Raw genomic sequence first — 17,237 nt, 5'->3', positions numbered from 1 at the left:
CCTCTTCCCATTACATGGCTACATTAAATATAATAAATAAGCCACTTACTAAGTGAAATAACTAGATACGTCTTACCTGATGGAATAGTACATAAGTACCTCTTCCCATTACATGGCTACATTAAATATAATAAATAAGCCACGTACAGCTATATTTACAATACATCATTAGAATAAAATATTATGGGTGTATTGAAGGGCATTTACGTAAATACACTCCCAGTAAGCTAATCTAATGAAATATGCGCGATTAACAATGGAACTGTTAGTGAGAGTGCAGGACAATCGCACGGACCTAGCGTCAGTGAAGTGTTAGTCACGTACAAATGTTAACAATGTAACATACACGGACATGGTCCTATGAAAGGGGTCGGATGAAGTATATCAAAACAATGCAATATTACAATATTAACATTTACAGAAGCGAAATAACGTGAACATAAAGAAACAACTATACAAGAGGGGGAAGAGGTCAAAACTGTACCTGACCCCCTCCCTCAAAGGTCAAGATGGAAAACCGGTGAGGACCTTGACTTACTGACTGACTTCCTCTTCAAATTACCATATGCTCTTCCTTCTTTCAGCTCGTCTAGCAGTATCATTCTCTTCCTTCCACGTGGTCGTAGTTTTCCTCCTAAGACTTCCTTCATTAAACTTTCTCCTCTAACTAATATGCGCCCCCCACCCCCAGTGGCACAGCGGTATGTCTTACAATGCTTGAAATCGGGTTTTGATACCCGTGATGGGAAGCGCACAGACAGCCCATTGTGTAGCTTTGTGCTCAACTTCAAACAAACAAACTATCTAACTCATATACTTTCTTATTTTTACCAAACAAACCTCATTTATATTGTACCATCCGTAAAACTTATTAATAGTTTTCTGTCCCGTTGAATTTCTTCATTCTTCACAAAGACCACTTTTCAAACTTCCCAATGTTCACATTTCCTCAAAGTCCATTTCAGTGCGTATACCATCATAATCCAAACAAAGGTTTAATCAACCTAGAGTTATGTTAACTTCTGCTAATCCTAACTTAAAAAAGTTTAACTTATGTTGATCCTGATAATAATACTCTACAATTTACCTTCTACACATCCTAAGGGAAACATAACCACAGACATTTCTTTGTTACTCCTGATAATAATGCCTTACATCCTAAAATGTATTCCCACAGATGACTTCGTGTAATAAACACTGAATACTTAAAAGTATATAAAGATAATAAATTCAGCATTAGATATATGTTGTTGTTGTATTTTAGTTACAGAGCATGGAAAATGAAGGTCTGTTAAATATTTCAATATTAAATTCCTTGTATAGTTTATATACTCTTAGGTATTGATTTTCTCTCGAAGCATTGGTTCGAAAAGTCGAAGAGAAGTAACGTGTATTTCTCTTGCTTTCCGTTTACTCAATCTGCCTTTGAGCATCAAAATATCCTACAACTGAGAGATAGCTTCAGTTGACTAACACATATTCAACCTGTAAATAATTTTGTTTATAAATAGTAGACACTGTAGCAAACGACATTAAAACTGTCAGATAATGCGTTCCTTCAGTGATCTTGTATTTCAAATGACGAAACTATGAAACTTTTTACAAAGGTACACGGCGAATTCAATTTTTTTTTAACTTTGCACAGTTGATAATGTATATACTATATATATATATGGAGATTTCTTATTGTAGACGAGAAGTGTCTATGATCACATTAATCCATATTTATATATTATAGTTTAATATTTTCAGAGTTTCTAAGTTTGAAAATAACAAAACTCTTTGTTAAAGAAGTATAGAAAATTAAATATTTTGTTGAAACTTACAATGCTGCTCAAGGGAACAGTTGATTGTGGTTAAATGACAGTGGATAGAATCTTAATACTCTACCATAACACATCAAAAACTCTAAACAACACCCTGCATGCTAAGTATAATAGTTGCGAACAAGTTGTGAGAGTTAGATAGAGTCTTAGAAGCACAGGATCGTTAGCCCTGTGTATACGTATCATTAACAAAACTTGAAACAACAAAAGAAAAGACGAGGAATGGTGCACTAGATAGGATTCTGAGGGACAGAGTGATTTGTGTGTTTGTTTCACATATTAAACAGAACAATTCAGTCCTTCATCTCAGAACGCCCTTTGTTGTTAAACATAAATGAGAAAAATATCTAACAATTCAGTCTTTCATCTCAGAACGTCTTTTATTACTAAATATAAATGAGAAAAATATCTAACAATTCGCTCTTTCATCTCAGAACGCCTTTTGTTGTTAAACATAAATGAGAAAAATATCTAACAATTCAGTCTTTCATCTCAGAACGCCTTTTGTTGTTAAACATAAATGAGAAAAATATCTAACAATTCAGTCTTTCATCTCAGAACGCCTTTTGTTGTTAAACATAAATGAGAAAAATATCTAACAATTCAGTCTTTCATCTCAGAACGCCTTTTGTTGTTAAACATAAATGAGAAAAATATCTCTATTCAGACAAAGTAAAGTATCGTATTAATTAATCAGAAGATGATCCACGGTTAATTTTTTCGTGCTTGAGTTTTTCGTTTTAATCAGATATCACTGATTATATCTGATTAAAATATTAAGTTTACATGAAATTCGTCCTAGTATGACTAATTAAAGTTTTATTCAATGTTAAAGTCCAAGGGTGAGAGATCACGACGGCTCTTGAATATCGGGGTCAGGGGTTAGAGTTTACAAATGCTTTGTAATATCATGGTCGAAGGTGAAAGGTTACGATGGCGTTGGGATGTCAAGGCCATATTTGAGACGCCTGTATGATTTTATAATACTAATATCATAATTATTAACAGCTCCTGATAGCTTTGTTTGCTTTTTCATGTTTCAACTTAATTATGATAGAACTTTGGATTACTTAAGGCTACGAAAAAGAACATTCTTTTATAAATGGTCTTAGAATTAATAACGTATGGAATTTACATAAGACGACTAGGTAATGTTGTGGTTAAAAGTTAAATGTTGATATATTTGTAATGTCAAGATCATATTTCAGAGGTCAATATATTTTTTATATTATTGTAGAAAACAGTAGTTCCAGTATTTCGAGTAGCACATTTAGCCAGGCAACCATTTTGTTGAGAAATTGCCCAATGCGAGCATAGAATATAGAATTTGGTAACAGTCTGAGCCCTAAACACAAACACTCAGTAAAATGTGGACAAAGAAAAGATAAATTTATAAAAGAATTTGGTATTTTCGATGTAAACGGTACCTTATTGGATACATGGGATAAACACTCAGATATCCCAATATTCAGGCATAGCCATCCTTAATTTAAAACTGGTGCCTATAGAATGGGCAATTAATCAGCAACACTCGCCACATACACGCTACATTTATCTGAAAAGAGGAAATGACTGTCATTTTTATAACGCTCCCACGGCTTAAAGTGTAGAACGTGTTCAGCGGCATATCGCGGGCTCGTACATTGGAAACCGACTTGCGGTCCGGCACTCTTACCAAGACCGTTTCCCTTTGAGTGACTACACACATTATATATAAAGTTACTGCTGTAAACATAAAGTTGAATATTTTGAACACATTGTATTCTAATTTATCCGAAAGGGGGCCGAAGACCGCCTGGAGGGGTCATCTGTTTTAACCACTGGCATCACAGTAGTGTGATGTCTGACAGTCAGTCAGCACACACTAAAATGACGTCACATAAGGGACGCTCAACGTTGCAATTTGTACTGTCGTAACGTCAGTAAAATGTGTGCAAGCCATGAATCACGAGAAGAATTATGCAGTCTGTACAACGCAGTATGACATATGAACTTCAAAAGCAAGAAATAAACATATTTCTTACTCTTAATCTGCGAGGTTACATTGGATTTTTTATCCTTCGACATAATCTATATTTACTGAAATCTATATAATGCCAGATTAACACTATAGACAACAAAAACATTATAGAGCATAATATACGAAAATACTTAACTTTGATTTGAACCAGATTTGCAAAGCTCATTAATGTTTGAATATTAATCGTATCCTTGGGTTAAAGTTCATTCCCAACTGAATTAATCCAGATTAGAATTTGAATTTTTACCCTCTTACCGTTGTGAATTATTCTTTGTTCTCCTAAAGAAGAATAGTCAACTATTCGAAAGCACTCGAGTTTTTGGGTCTTATTTTAAATTTATTACACTTTATACGTGATCCTTTGTGCTATCTCTTTCATCAAGATTACCCTTGTGAATGTTAACCATAACCTTTGATTAAATGAGATCGAAGTTTCAATTTTAACATTCAGTTTATCCTTTAATCAAACTTCATCCAGATTGTAGCATTATCCATTAAATCAATAGACATCAATAGTGATCAATGTCTACCAAATTATATGCGAGTTTTCATTATTTTTGCAAATTTTCAGTTAAATTCCTCAATCGTTTTTAGAAATACTGAGAACAAAAATTTCACACACACACATATTATATAGACACGATCAATTACAATACCTCCACTTGTGACGCAAGTAGGGTTAACAAGACATATGCTGATATTTAGCTTGAGAAAACTCATATTGACCACATAGTTCCGTAGTGTCTTTCCATAGGTAGCGATTGGCACAGTTCTTATTCCAAAAACGGAAATAAACGTTCAGTGTTTCTTTCAAAGCCGTACTTTTGTGTTAGAGATTATAACTTAAACTCCAGTATAGGCGTTTTTAAATGTGTAGTTGTTCCTGAGCGACTTAAAAAAAAAGCTAGGATTTTCACTTTCTTGAAGGAACGTTACATGTTTGCTGAATAACATCATGACTTTATTGTAAATCTTCAGCCAGGAGATTAAGGTTCGTCGATATATCAATAGACGTTGGTTGAATTCTATCGTAGACAGATCTTTCGTGATGTCTTTTAGAATGTATTTTCTTGAATGGATAAATGTAGAATATGTACAATGTTGTGATCTTTAGTTTATTATACTGTCACGTGCATATTATGCCGCTGGCATAGTCTTACGTATATTACCTGATTTAATATTCTATAATTGAAAACATTGTATTATGTAGGTTATATGATTTAATAATCTGTAGCTCAACTGTAATTGTATTTAACTAAAATGATAAAAAATTGTTTGTTCTGTTGTTCGTAGGTTATACGATTTAGCAACATTCAGAACAAAGCATGTTTGAATATAGATTACATTATATAAAAATAGGATTACATAAAAAATTGCTTGTATTTGGATATATATTATTCCATAATTTTAAAACATAACGTGTGTATTTTGTTATTTGTATATCAAACATTGTTGTGTTAATTAAATAAGGAAAGCCTAATATACTAGGTCAAACTAAAGGTGTAACTACTTATTATGCCTTATCCGACAAGCACGACTGTTTATCCATAAAGCTGAACTTACACAGCCAATGGTCGCTTGGATTAATTACCTTATTTTTACTGAAGTTGACTGAGTGTTACTCATTCTGATCCATTGATTTGCCTGTCTTCACTCATTATAACTACGGCTTGGCATGGTCAGGTGGTTAGCGTGCTCGCCACGCAATCTGCGGGTAGCGGGTTCGAATCCCCGTCCCATTAAACATGCTCGCCTTTTCAGCCTATGATGTGAAGGTCAATCCCACTATTCGTTGGTAAAAGAGTAGCCCAAGAGTTGGCGGTGGGTGGTGATGACTAGCTGCCTTCCCTCTAGTCTTAGATTACCAAATTATGGACGACTAGCTTAGAGAGTCCTCTTGGAGCTTTACGCCAAACTTGAAACAAACCAAACCACTATAAATCAAGTCAGGATTTTAATGTCTTCCGATAAAAGTTGTGGTCAATTAGAAAAAGGCTGATTAATACTCTGGAAAACATCCATGGTGTACATGTATACAAAGCTGTGGTTAAAACCTGTGATATTTAAAGTTTTATATGTGTGAAAAATTAACATTTTGGGAACTTGCACAGCTTGACAGTTTCCATTGTGTAATTACGATTAATTTAGCTCTTGACGGTCATTATCTTGTCTGTTTACTATCCGAAGTTTTTGAGCTTTTATTGTTGTTGGTGGGGGTTAAAAAGAAAAACATCGGTAAAATTTTTATAAATGAAATTCTGAAAAATGATAGACTAATAATCAATTTAATTCTCTTTTACCTAACATTTTGCTAGCTTATATTAGACTGAATATTTTCAACTTATTCTTGTACATTTTAGTTTCAAGAAGAATGTAATGGGTTTCTTCTGGACTACATCAGCCTCTACCATATGGCCAGTTCAGCTGAAAGAACGAAAACGTGTCCATCTATCTTTTTTTCCTTTTGTCATAAGTGCAGGTTACAAATCCTATGTATAATAATACGCATTCAAACTAAGCATTATTAGAAAGTTATAAATCCAAAGAACATAATAAGATAGTTAGAAGAGAAAACTATATGTTGGTGGTTATGATTTATTCAAAAACTAAGCAACGTATATTTTCCATATAGGAATTTAATTTCTTTACAGATGTATCAAGAACTTCCATTCATTACAGACCAAATACTACACGCTGGATAATATGATCAGGTGCCGATATGTCTCAGCTGTAGTTTTGTTGAAAAAGTATTGAATTTGAATACTTAAAGTTCCTGCAAGTTTTACTCTTCCAGCTTAAGAATACTTCGATCGATACTCCTAAGGACATCGTACGCGGTCTCTCAAGAATTTTATTTATCTAATTACACGTCTTTATAACGTGTAAAATCTAAAAATAATATGTTCATGAACCGGAACTTATACGACATCCATGTGAAAATCCACGTATGAAATACCATAGGTGTGATATGAGAAATGTTAAAAAAAGTATTATTATATTCTGACTAGGAATTTATGAAACAACAGTGTGTTCATGATATTTACAAGAAATTCACATGTTCTTCTAGACTATTAATAACACTTGGCTGTTGGAAGTTTAGTTTCACTAACTCATATCAATGGCTACATGCTAGAATCGCGCGTTTTTTATAGTTCCTGAAACTTGTCTTGTTTGTGCTCTATTCATTCATTTATCTGTTTTATTTTAAGGTTTTCAACATTAGCATCATCTATGTCACTCGTATTTAATTGCTAGACTTGCGAAACTTACTTGTTTGTCTATTATTTATCAATAAAAACTCGAGATTTTCCATTGTAAGTATTGTCAGTTGGAATAAACTCAATGTATATTTACGTATACTCAAGGTTTACCCATTGCGCATGTTGATAATTGCTAGAAACATGAGGTGTTTATCCAATACATATTTATTAATTTCTACCAACTCAATGCTTATTCAAAGAGTTCGAATTAATCATTAGGACAAATTTTAGAATTACGTACAGTGGAAATTGTAGGACTATTTTATGTATTTATTAATCATTGAAAAAAGTACGAGTTTTGTGTACAGCACGTATTATCAATTACTACAAACTCACATATACGTGTCCTGTTTAACTCAAGAATTTCCGTCGTTTATCTTGTGTTCATGTTAATAATTGCCAGAAACCCAAACTTTGGTCGAAGTTGTGTTTGTAGTTAATTTCATGTTTATTGGTCGAATGTTAGAAGTCTAAAACTGTCAGTGTATGTTAACAGATTCTATATTTTCATGTTTTAAATTGACTCCACAGTATAAGGGTTATACAGCTTAGAAAGACAGTCATTATAATGGTAATAAGTGAGATATTTTACAAAAAAACAGCGAACTGACTTAGTATTCCAGTTTACACAAAGCATTGGCAACTCAATTACGTGACAAATTTATACAGGCAAATTGATTAGACACTCTGTTCAAATAAGAGGTTGCTCTGAGGTTTTCGACGTAACTAAAGTGATTTTGTTATGGGTGAGATACATCACATGTAATGTGAAACATATTAAGGTACTATGGCACGATGAGAGAGAGAGAGAGTTATCTGAAAATACTCTAGATTCATGAGAGAGAGATAGCTAACATTATTTGAGAAGAGCTACCTGCAAGTACTACAAGTTCTTACTTTGCATCCTTCGTGACATTCTTTGTCACTGAATTAAACTGGATAAGCTAATAAACGATTAACTAATTTACTTTGAACAGTGCTGTTACATTACAATGAAAGGAAAAAACAGCGCGAAATAATATCATTGTGAAAGAAGAGAAAATGATCCAAGTTACAGGAACGAATTATTAACAGAAACAAACAAAAAAATTCACTGTTACTAAATCCCAACATTAACAAATGCTAGTCAATATAATACGATATTTATAAATTTCCAAGAGATTTTAAACTACAGCTACGGTATATAAGTACTCTATATACAACACTTACAGTTTAAAAGTTACTTTAAAACTACTGGGAAAGAAGAAGAAAATCGCAGATAAATCATCAATAACAAATTATATGCATTTAAAGTTTTATAAAAACTTTCGATGAAACTCTGAACTTGCCTTGAAGAAAAATGCGTTTTAAAGATATTCAAATATAGTTTATCACGAGGTCTGGTTCAGAGTAGACTTGAATATTTGTAAGCGTAATTTGAAGTTATTTCGCTCCACGATTTTATTTGTATACTTATTTTATTCCATTCATCTTATGTAACCACTAAGGTATAGTTTTTAACTTTATATATGTAAGGCAGTAGAATATTATTAAATTCACCAAGGTACTCACTATATCTGACTGTTATAAGATCAGAGAAAATTACATTTTATTCATCAGTGGGATTAAGTAAAATCACCTATAGTGATAAACAGGACCATATTTTACTCATCTATGGGGTAAAATAAGACTATATTTTTTAACTACGACTTAAATCAACTTTCTGTTTAACTAGTTGGTAGAGTAAAACTCTACGTTCAATGACGTACTCAGCTAAAACCCTGTCCCTCTTTCGATAGCATTACTGGAGATTTTTAAGTTAACTTAAAGTCTGATTATTCTGTTTCTAGTAAGTCAAAATTATTTGATACTTGTAATATAAAATAATACATCTTTAGGTGACATTTTGCTATGAATATAATATGTCAAAAGTCTTGCATTGGACGCTTTCCTTAGGTTTAAACTGTAAGATACTTACCCAATTGAATAACTTTCGGTAGAGCCTTCGTACCGAGAAGAGAAGTTATCAATACCGTCAACATGACCGCCCGCTTAGCACTCATGTTAGTTGGGACAATTCAGACACAAGGCTGTGATATATAAGGATAAAACTGCTTTTACTTTAGACTTAGAGGCTCACTATAATCTATTGTTTAGAAGTTGTATTTGGTTTCTGAAGTTCATCCTAGTTAATTTTTATTACGTCAGTAAAACTACGTAAACATATAAGGTATTATTAAACGAAATTATTTTCTAAATAACAGCGGAACAATAATATTTCCGCACACGTGAGCTTCTTGTTTCAACTGCACGAGAAACGAACCACAGGACAACACAGCAGTCATACGCAGAACGCGCGGAAGCTGTAACTGTAACTGGGATTCGTGCAGCCATCAGAAGGAAAAAAAAAACAAAAAACAAACAAACAACGAATAGCAATAGGCTGGGTTACTTCCATTATAGTGACTGTATAAGCCAGAGAGCATTATTGTTTGGAAGATATCAGTATAAGAAAATTAATATTTCTCAATGACATAAGGCTGAAAAAGCTTTCACGGTTGTCAGATTATTACGATATTTTCATTTTTCATTTATCAAATTAGTGAAACAGATTTTCTGTTCAAGAATCAAATTTGTCCTGAAACTTGATTTTGAAACTGTTATATCTTTATTTCAAGTTTAATGGTTAAAGATCGTTTGATGCTTATGCTGAAAACATGCAATTCGTTACCATGGTAACGCAGTGGTTGTGCCCCTATGTCTGCAGTGGCTTAATTTCAGTCCTTTAGATACTCAGCCGTTTGGGATCGATTTGAAAGGACAGTAATCATTCGGAGTCCTCAGAAAATGATATGCAAGTTACAAACTGCCCACGTGCTTTTAATTATACCAAATGAAATACAGTTTGAAAATTTTGTATTGAAAAATCATTAGAGTAAATTTACTTATTCTTTTTCGCCAACTTTCTAAGTACTTTGTAAAACCGTGATTTTCATTAAGCGTCACTATAGAAACATATTAGGGTGAAGCTAAGCTTGCATTCGGTTGTAAAGACTTATCCACCAGTCGGAATTCGAAAATAATATTCATGAACATCCAGCTAGAAATGAAGAGAATGTAAAAATTCTTATCCAGAGCAGACATCGTAAAAGAATTCATTCAATAAACGAGTGAGACGCGTATAGCTTTTTTTTATTCACAAAATAATCGTTAAAGAAACAACACAACATAACGACATTTTCGAACACTAATCCTAGCTTTGTATTAAGAATACATGGCAGTTCATACTTTTGTTTTTGTATTTTAGGCCCTCTAAAACTCATTTCGTAACTCAGTACAAATAATTCCTGTCTAAATATCTATAAGTCGAACAAGTTAACCTTCTGTAATATCAACAAAGTTGAAAAGGGATCAAAAACAAGCAGAACATCTTTACATCAGCTTGGAGGAAATAGTCTCAATTTTTAAATCCAGAAACACGTATATGTCTCATATAAATGGAGTATGAACACTGTAAGTAACGCATATATATAAAAGTACGTTTAGGAACTCGATAGATCTTTATAGAAACTTTTTAAAAAGTTTTGATCGATATAAATTAATAATGACGCATGGTTGGTTTTGAGATACAATTAAGTACTTTACACATGCTTAGACTACGTTTCATTAGGTTGTTGCATGAATTATCACATCAAATTACTTCCTGTAGTGTTTCAACTTTCTTTTGAGAGAGAGAGAGCAGCATAAGCTTCTTGAGCTCTACCAGTTAAAACACTTTGTAATAATAATGACCATTTTTTGGTGGGCCATTCCATGGTTTTGGCAAACTTCTCAAAATGTTGGAAATATTTATCAACCTCGTTTTTCCTTAAATGGTGACACTTTAACATATCGATTAAGCTCAAAGTTTCCATTTTGCCTTGGTCTATCGGAGTTGGGTCTAATTTCAATTTCTTTCAGGCTAATTTCTTTTTCGGCTTCAATGCGAACTTGCTCTTTCTCTTTCTCGGCTTCGATATGAGCTTGTTCAAGCTCGAGTTGTTTGAGTTTTAGCTGGATCTCTAATTTATCTTTATCACTCAACCCAGATTGGCTAGTAAGGACACTGGAGTATTCCTCTAATGCTTCCTCAGGCAACAAATCATCATCGACTAGTATTTCGATAATACGCTTTTTTAGTTAATTTTTTCTCATTTAACTTTTAACTTCTAGTTCTAAAACTTTGACACTTTCGAGCAATTCATTTTTGTTATATCTTTCTAGTTGTTCGAGGAAGGGTGATTCAAGAAAATCTTGATAATCAGACATGATCAAATCTTGTTGGCACTGACAGATATAAATTGAAACGTGAAAACTTTAATTTTACTAAAAACTGTTCATTATGTCATACTTAAGACTTATATAATTTAGATGGCATTAACGTTATTTGGCTTACACTTAGTACATGAAAATTATTCTACAAATGTTCTAGTGGGATGAAATTCAGGACCTATCACCTCTCTCCAGAATAAAGAGGGTGCCACTGAAAACTTTGTCAGGAGCTCATGGGGCAAATTCTATAAATATTCAGAGATGGCCTTACTAAAGTCAAAAGAGTTGGAATCATCCATACCCTGTGCACTAACTCAGTTAATTCACCATATTTTTAACTACTACTTTGTAAAACAAATGAGTATCCAACACACTTAAAAGGTGTATCATTGACGTGTAAGTGTAGTTTAATTAATATTGTTTAATCAAACCTAGACTGAGCGATTGAATCAATTACCTATGAACAGGGATTACATCGATAATGTCACGCAAACCAATTGGTTAATCGAAATTACGATTAAGTCGATTAATCACAATTAGTTTTCGATTATTCCAACAACTGATTAATCAAATTACGATTAAATAGATTGTCACGAAAATAATCAACTAATCGAAATTAGGGTGTTCGATTATCAGTATATTTAATTATTCAAACTATCCATGAAATCGAAATATTACAATCAAACTTACTCGCTTTTGTATTTATTATGGAAAGCAACTAAGGCTTTTTGCCATTGTTACTAATTTTGAATTGCTGACTAGAAGGCTAACAACTGGCGGGTATCACTCGCTACAAACTTTTTGGTATTTTTATTTGTTGTTGTTTAACTGCTAACTAGAGGGAAGGCAACTGGCCAACCTTTGTTTGTCTGTTGTTATTGTTGAACTGTTGACTGGAGATAAGGAAACTATCTAGCAGCACCCGATGCCAACCATTTTGTTTTTTACTTTTGATTTTAGGTACCATGATTTGAAGAACACTATACTAATTGATTAATTAATATAATCGATTAATGGAATCATAGATTAATCGATTACCATTATTTATAACACTTAATACATTGGTAAAAATATTGTTGTAAATATAAGGTATGAAAACTTTCGACTACAATAATATGTAATATTGTTGTGTTCCGCTGTCTACATCTTTTTCGTTAATGTTCTTCTTCCGTTATAAAAACAAAACTCAAGAAAAAGATAGCTAGCTCTATTGGCTGTCTATAAACTCAGCAACTCACTAATAAATATATCTGAAAACCGGGTTTCGATATCAGACAAACAAACATAAGTTTATAAATTATTATAAAAGTTCGTTGAAATTAATTAAACTTAATGATGCCGCATAATAATACACCCATAACGAATATCCCAGAGGAAAATTAACATTATAAGATCATATAATGCAATAATGAGTATGAAGTCAAATCAGCACCAATTTTGCAAGTTTATGGATTGTTTCAACTTTATGTTATTTTTTTGATATTTACAGACAAATTGGTCATAAACTCCATACAGAGTGGCTGCACAAGGATAATTTTAAGATTCGAAAGCTATACACACGCACACACACACACACACACGCACATGTCTGTTCATGTAAAATATGGCATTTAACCAATTTTATCATATCATACAAACTTTAAAAAAATGTACTTGTACCAGTTTTATTATTTTGCCTTAAGTTTCAATACTCCACTGCTATTCACGCCATTCCGAATTTTAAAGTACATGCCTTTTAGTCGGGTTGACTCCATGATATAATATGACAAGGTATTTACTACTAGTAGTAATACTAATGATGATAAAGGCCACAACAGACTCGCATGCACTGAGAGTCGAGGTTTCGACCAACACATTCTTTGGAGTCTTATGTCGTTGTATAATGAACCGTTTTTACAAATGATACAGACAGCTGGGAGCGTTGGGAACAGAGACTGACCCAGAAGAGCGGACCTTCTTCCTTGGAGATGGTGATGTTGATGCATGTCTTCTTCACCAAGCAAGTACTCCTGTGAACAATTGGCAAACAATTTCCTCACTCAATTCGGGAGAGCCAATGAATCGACTATAATAAGTAGGATGATATCCTACGTCTAAAAAAATGTCAATGAACTCCACGGACACGAACTGTATGTATATTAGAAATTGCGATGCCATGGCAATCACCGTTTAAAGTAAGCTATTTCCATAAACAGTTTCTATCCTTTTCCCACTAGATGGGTGTAAATACTTTACTACATCTTTTGTGACCGATTGGTGGCACTTACAACATCGCAATTTAGGTTTCCTTGGTGGATTTTTTTTAGCTCTCAGGTGATTAATACTCGCTTATTGGTTTATTCTGTGTGTTTTACTGCGACAGAACGAATTCGTACGTAACTCGCACACCAACATCCAATCTACATAGCACCGATCGAGTGCAAAGGTTTTATCACGAAAACAAAAGTAATGGTGGATTAGAGGAGTATAACTTTTAGTATAAAGTATGAAAAGACGTTATCAATATATTTCCATCATTACTTTTTAAGCCCTCGGAACAGGATAGAAAGATTAGTGGTTTGAGCTGATGGCTTAATTCATCTGCGTTGATAACACATGACAATGTGACGTGTTAAGTAAATATTATTATAATACCTCAATAAAACTGTGATATCAACTCATATCACGTCCCCCTCTCCCTCTATTTATGAGAATATTAACAGTAAAAGTTTCTAAAGAAAAAAAAAAGTGGTGTATTTAGTTTCAAGTTCAGAAAAATGGGAAAGTTAAAATTGTGGTTAGAATTTATGATTAAAATAACGTGTCTGTACTATCTATTATAGTAATACTCAGATTTTGTCTGTCCTGAAAATGCGCGCGCACTTTACTATTTAACTATGCATGCGCGCACAATTCGTTTCTGCGGATGTAAATACATTTTAGTAGACATTTTGTACAACAACATATTAAAAGCTTGTCAAATATTTTTAAAAGTCTAACGTTGGTCCATAGAATAACCTTATAAGTTTATTTATTGATAGCATTAAGTACAGTAAAGTTCAGCCCTAATTAAACTAAAGTAAAAAACGTACACAAGTTACAGTGTTAATTTATCTCTCTATCGAATATAAGCTGTTCTTAATAAAGGCTTAACTAATGATAGGTTTAAGTCAGGTGGACTTACAGATTTCGGTGTTTGCGGTTTGAATTATTTTGTCCTATTCTAGAAATCCTGCATTTTAAGAAGAACTTTTACAATAAATATACTCATTTGACCGCAAATGTTTTGCAGGTCTCCGGGAGTATTAAGTTGAAAAAGGGTGTGAAACTTTTCAAAGTTTTAAATTTCTAAAAACATGGATAGCCTTTAAACCACATTCAGTACATCACTGTATCCAAGTGTTATTTTTAAAACTTGTATGTTGCAAGATCCGCAAAATTAACATGAGAAAATAGATGTGGAAATATTCAAATTTCTATCAGCTTCTTTCAATTGAAAGCTGAAAGAGAATGGTAGAATGATGGAGCTATGTATTAAAGTTATTAATTTTGAACAACTGTTTTTAATTAAACTAATTCAAGGAAATGGTGATAGCTTCTTTATAAAAAGTAAAAATAATTACCATTTTCACTACGTTGTATTCACGAAGAAAACTTAAACTTATTAATACATAATTTGACATCGAATCACTGTCTACAATTGGAATTTAGGTTTTGTACATTTATTGATTCGTATGGAAGAAGAAGTTTTGGAATAGTGTAACAACTACATGAAATAAATGAACTGAAATAACTAGCTATACTTACTTTGAAACATGTTTAACTTTACATTCGTTTTTTTAGTTTATTTTATCTGAAACTATCTTAATAAAAAGAACGACTTTCAAATAACAATGACTTTCTCTAATTGGATGATGCGCAACATTCGGATTTATATTATCAAGAATCGGTTCTTTGAAATAGCATAATTATTCTTCTGGTAAAGTCTATAACTAAGGGTATGAGAATCACTTTTCAATGCTACTTTGCGGCGTTTTTCGGTATTACGGAGGTTCTCTGAATATTAGAAGAAGAAAAAAAAAAGATTCAGGGAAACATGTCAGTGATTGGGCTTAGAATCAGTAAACGAACCTTATTTAGAAATTATCTACTTGTTAGATAAATAACGTTGTGAGAGGCTAACTTCTCCTAACGATGGCGTTTTTTCTTTTTGTTTTAAGTGAAACATGACCCAATGAGAGTGTTCCAAATTATGTACAAAATAGTAACGTAGAGTTGCAAAATACACAGAGTATTTTATTACAAAGCAACTATTCAATTTCAAATTACTGGAAAAGAGAAAGAATAACAATAATTAAGGTTTTTAAAGAAACAAAAGAGCATTCATCTCAAACCATAATAAATGTTTCTTGTCGCATGTAGGTAACCCAACCCAATAATTGATTTCCAGAACATCTTTAATGTGAAAAATTCAGAACTTTAAACTCTGTTTACTGTTGAAATAATGAAGTTAACGAATTTGCTTCATAAAGTCATAATATTAATATCTGAATTGTAAAACTCAAATTACTTTATTCCAACAGCGCCTGATTGTACATGTACTTGCATGAAACATATATTTTAAGTATTAAACAACAGGTGCGAAAAATACCAATGTATCTCATTATAACACATAAAGTCAATAAACTGCAATAATTGACCGATACTTCAATTTCAAAATTCTTTATAGAGAAACTATCATGTTTATTATATTGAATAAAATACATTTCATTTAGGTCTTACATTAAAATTATAAATGTTTTTGTAATATTTGTGTGTGAAACGAAATTAGTTGCACCAAACATGAATCCGAAACCCCCATATCCTCCGTCCCATAAACTAACCACTAGGTCAAACGGTAAGCTTAAGGGTTTATAATGCTAAAATTCTGGGTTCCATACCTGCACTGGGCACAGCACACATAGCCAAGCTTTGTGTTTAAGAAATTAGAGAGATAAAAGTAAAATTCAAACTTGTTTTATCGTTGTAACGAATTAATTATTGTGTATTTATTTTTATATGAACTTTGTTGGGATTGAATTTGTATTTAGAAATATGCGTGACTTGTATTATCAGATATGTGTTGCTTATAACGAATTTGTGATATATTTATTTTAATGTCAACGTTTGCTTCGAATAAGTTTATATTTGAGGGCGTGTCTAGCTTACCGTGTTAGTTGCGTATGGCGAAACTATCGCCAATTCTCCAAGGTTGTAGGATATTCGTGAACACAAGAATCAACAATGTATCCACTTCCGTAACCGGTTAAATATAGCGCCTATAAAAACAACAAAGGCGACGCACCAAAACAGAGAACAGACAAGTCTACTAGGAAACTGTTATTACCGTGTAGGCTATAAACTGTGATTTTGCTAACCCTTATCAACCGGAAAATACACGAACTTTGACCAGGAACAGTTATACATTTCGAACATCAGTGAATTCTCATCAAACGTTAGTGTTTTTCCAAAAATATTGCTGGTATCTCATCGAACATTAGTGGTTTTATGAAAATATTATCTTACTTCAACGGTCCAACAATTCAGTGCCTGACAAAGCTAGCTAGTTTCTCGATAATTATACGTACGTCGACTTCAAGTTAACTCGCTGGATATCAAGGAGACTTTGAACTAGGAAGACGATTTTAGGCTATTTGTAAGTTAGTGAAATTTCTGTTTATGAAACTTTGTTTGTAATAACTAATCGTAATAGTTGCCATTGTGAATTATACTGTTGTATATATACACCTGGAAAAAAGTTAAGCACCCCCGTGTTTTTTTCAAGTGATTCAGATTCGACGTTCTTGTGACTGATTATAAATT

At 32.7% G+C, this 17,237-nt stretch overlaps 1 protein-coding gene across 1 annotated transcript in view; it reads right to left on the bottom strand.

Annotated features, from left to right (window-relative positions):
- LOC106465267 (glutamate receptor ionotropic, kainate 2-like) overlaps positions 1-9,137 on the bottom strand; it is a 133,341-nt gene extending 124,204 nt beyond the window's left edge. The window contains exon 1 of the mRNA XM_022393687.1: positions 9,064-9,137. Within this exon, the coding sequence (XP_022249395.1) occupies positions 9,064-9,127 (64 nt within the window). The 5' untranslated portion in view covers positions 9,128-9,137. The remainder of the gene's footprint in view (positions 1-9,063) is intronic.
- Between the last annotated feature and the right edge of the window lie 8,100 nt (positions 9,138-17,237).

This window comes from Limulus polyphemus, unplaced genomic scaffold (assembly GCF_000517525.1).
Source record: "Limulus polyphemus unplaced genomic scaffold, Limulus_polyphemus-2.1.2 Scaffold67, whole genome shotgun sequence".
In the NCBI taxonomy this organism is placed as follows: Eukaryota; Metazoa; Arthropoda; class Merostomata; order Xiphosura; family Limulidae; genus Limulus; species Limulus polyphemus.
Note: the sequence above shows the minus strand (reverse complement) of the source record. Positions and strands in the feature narration are given on the sequence as shown.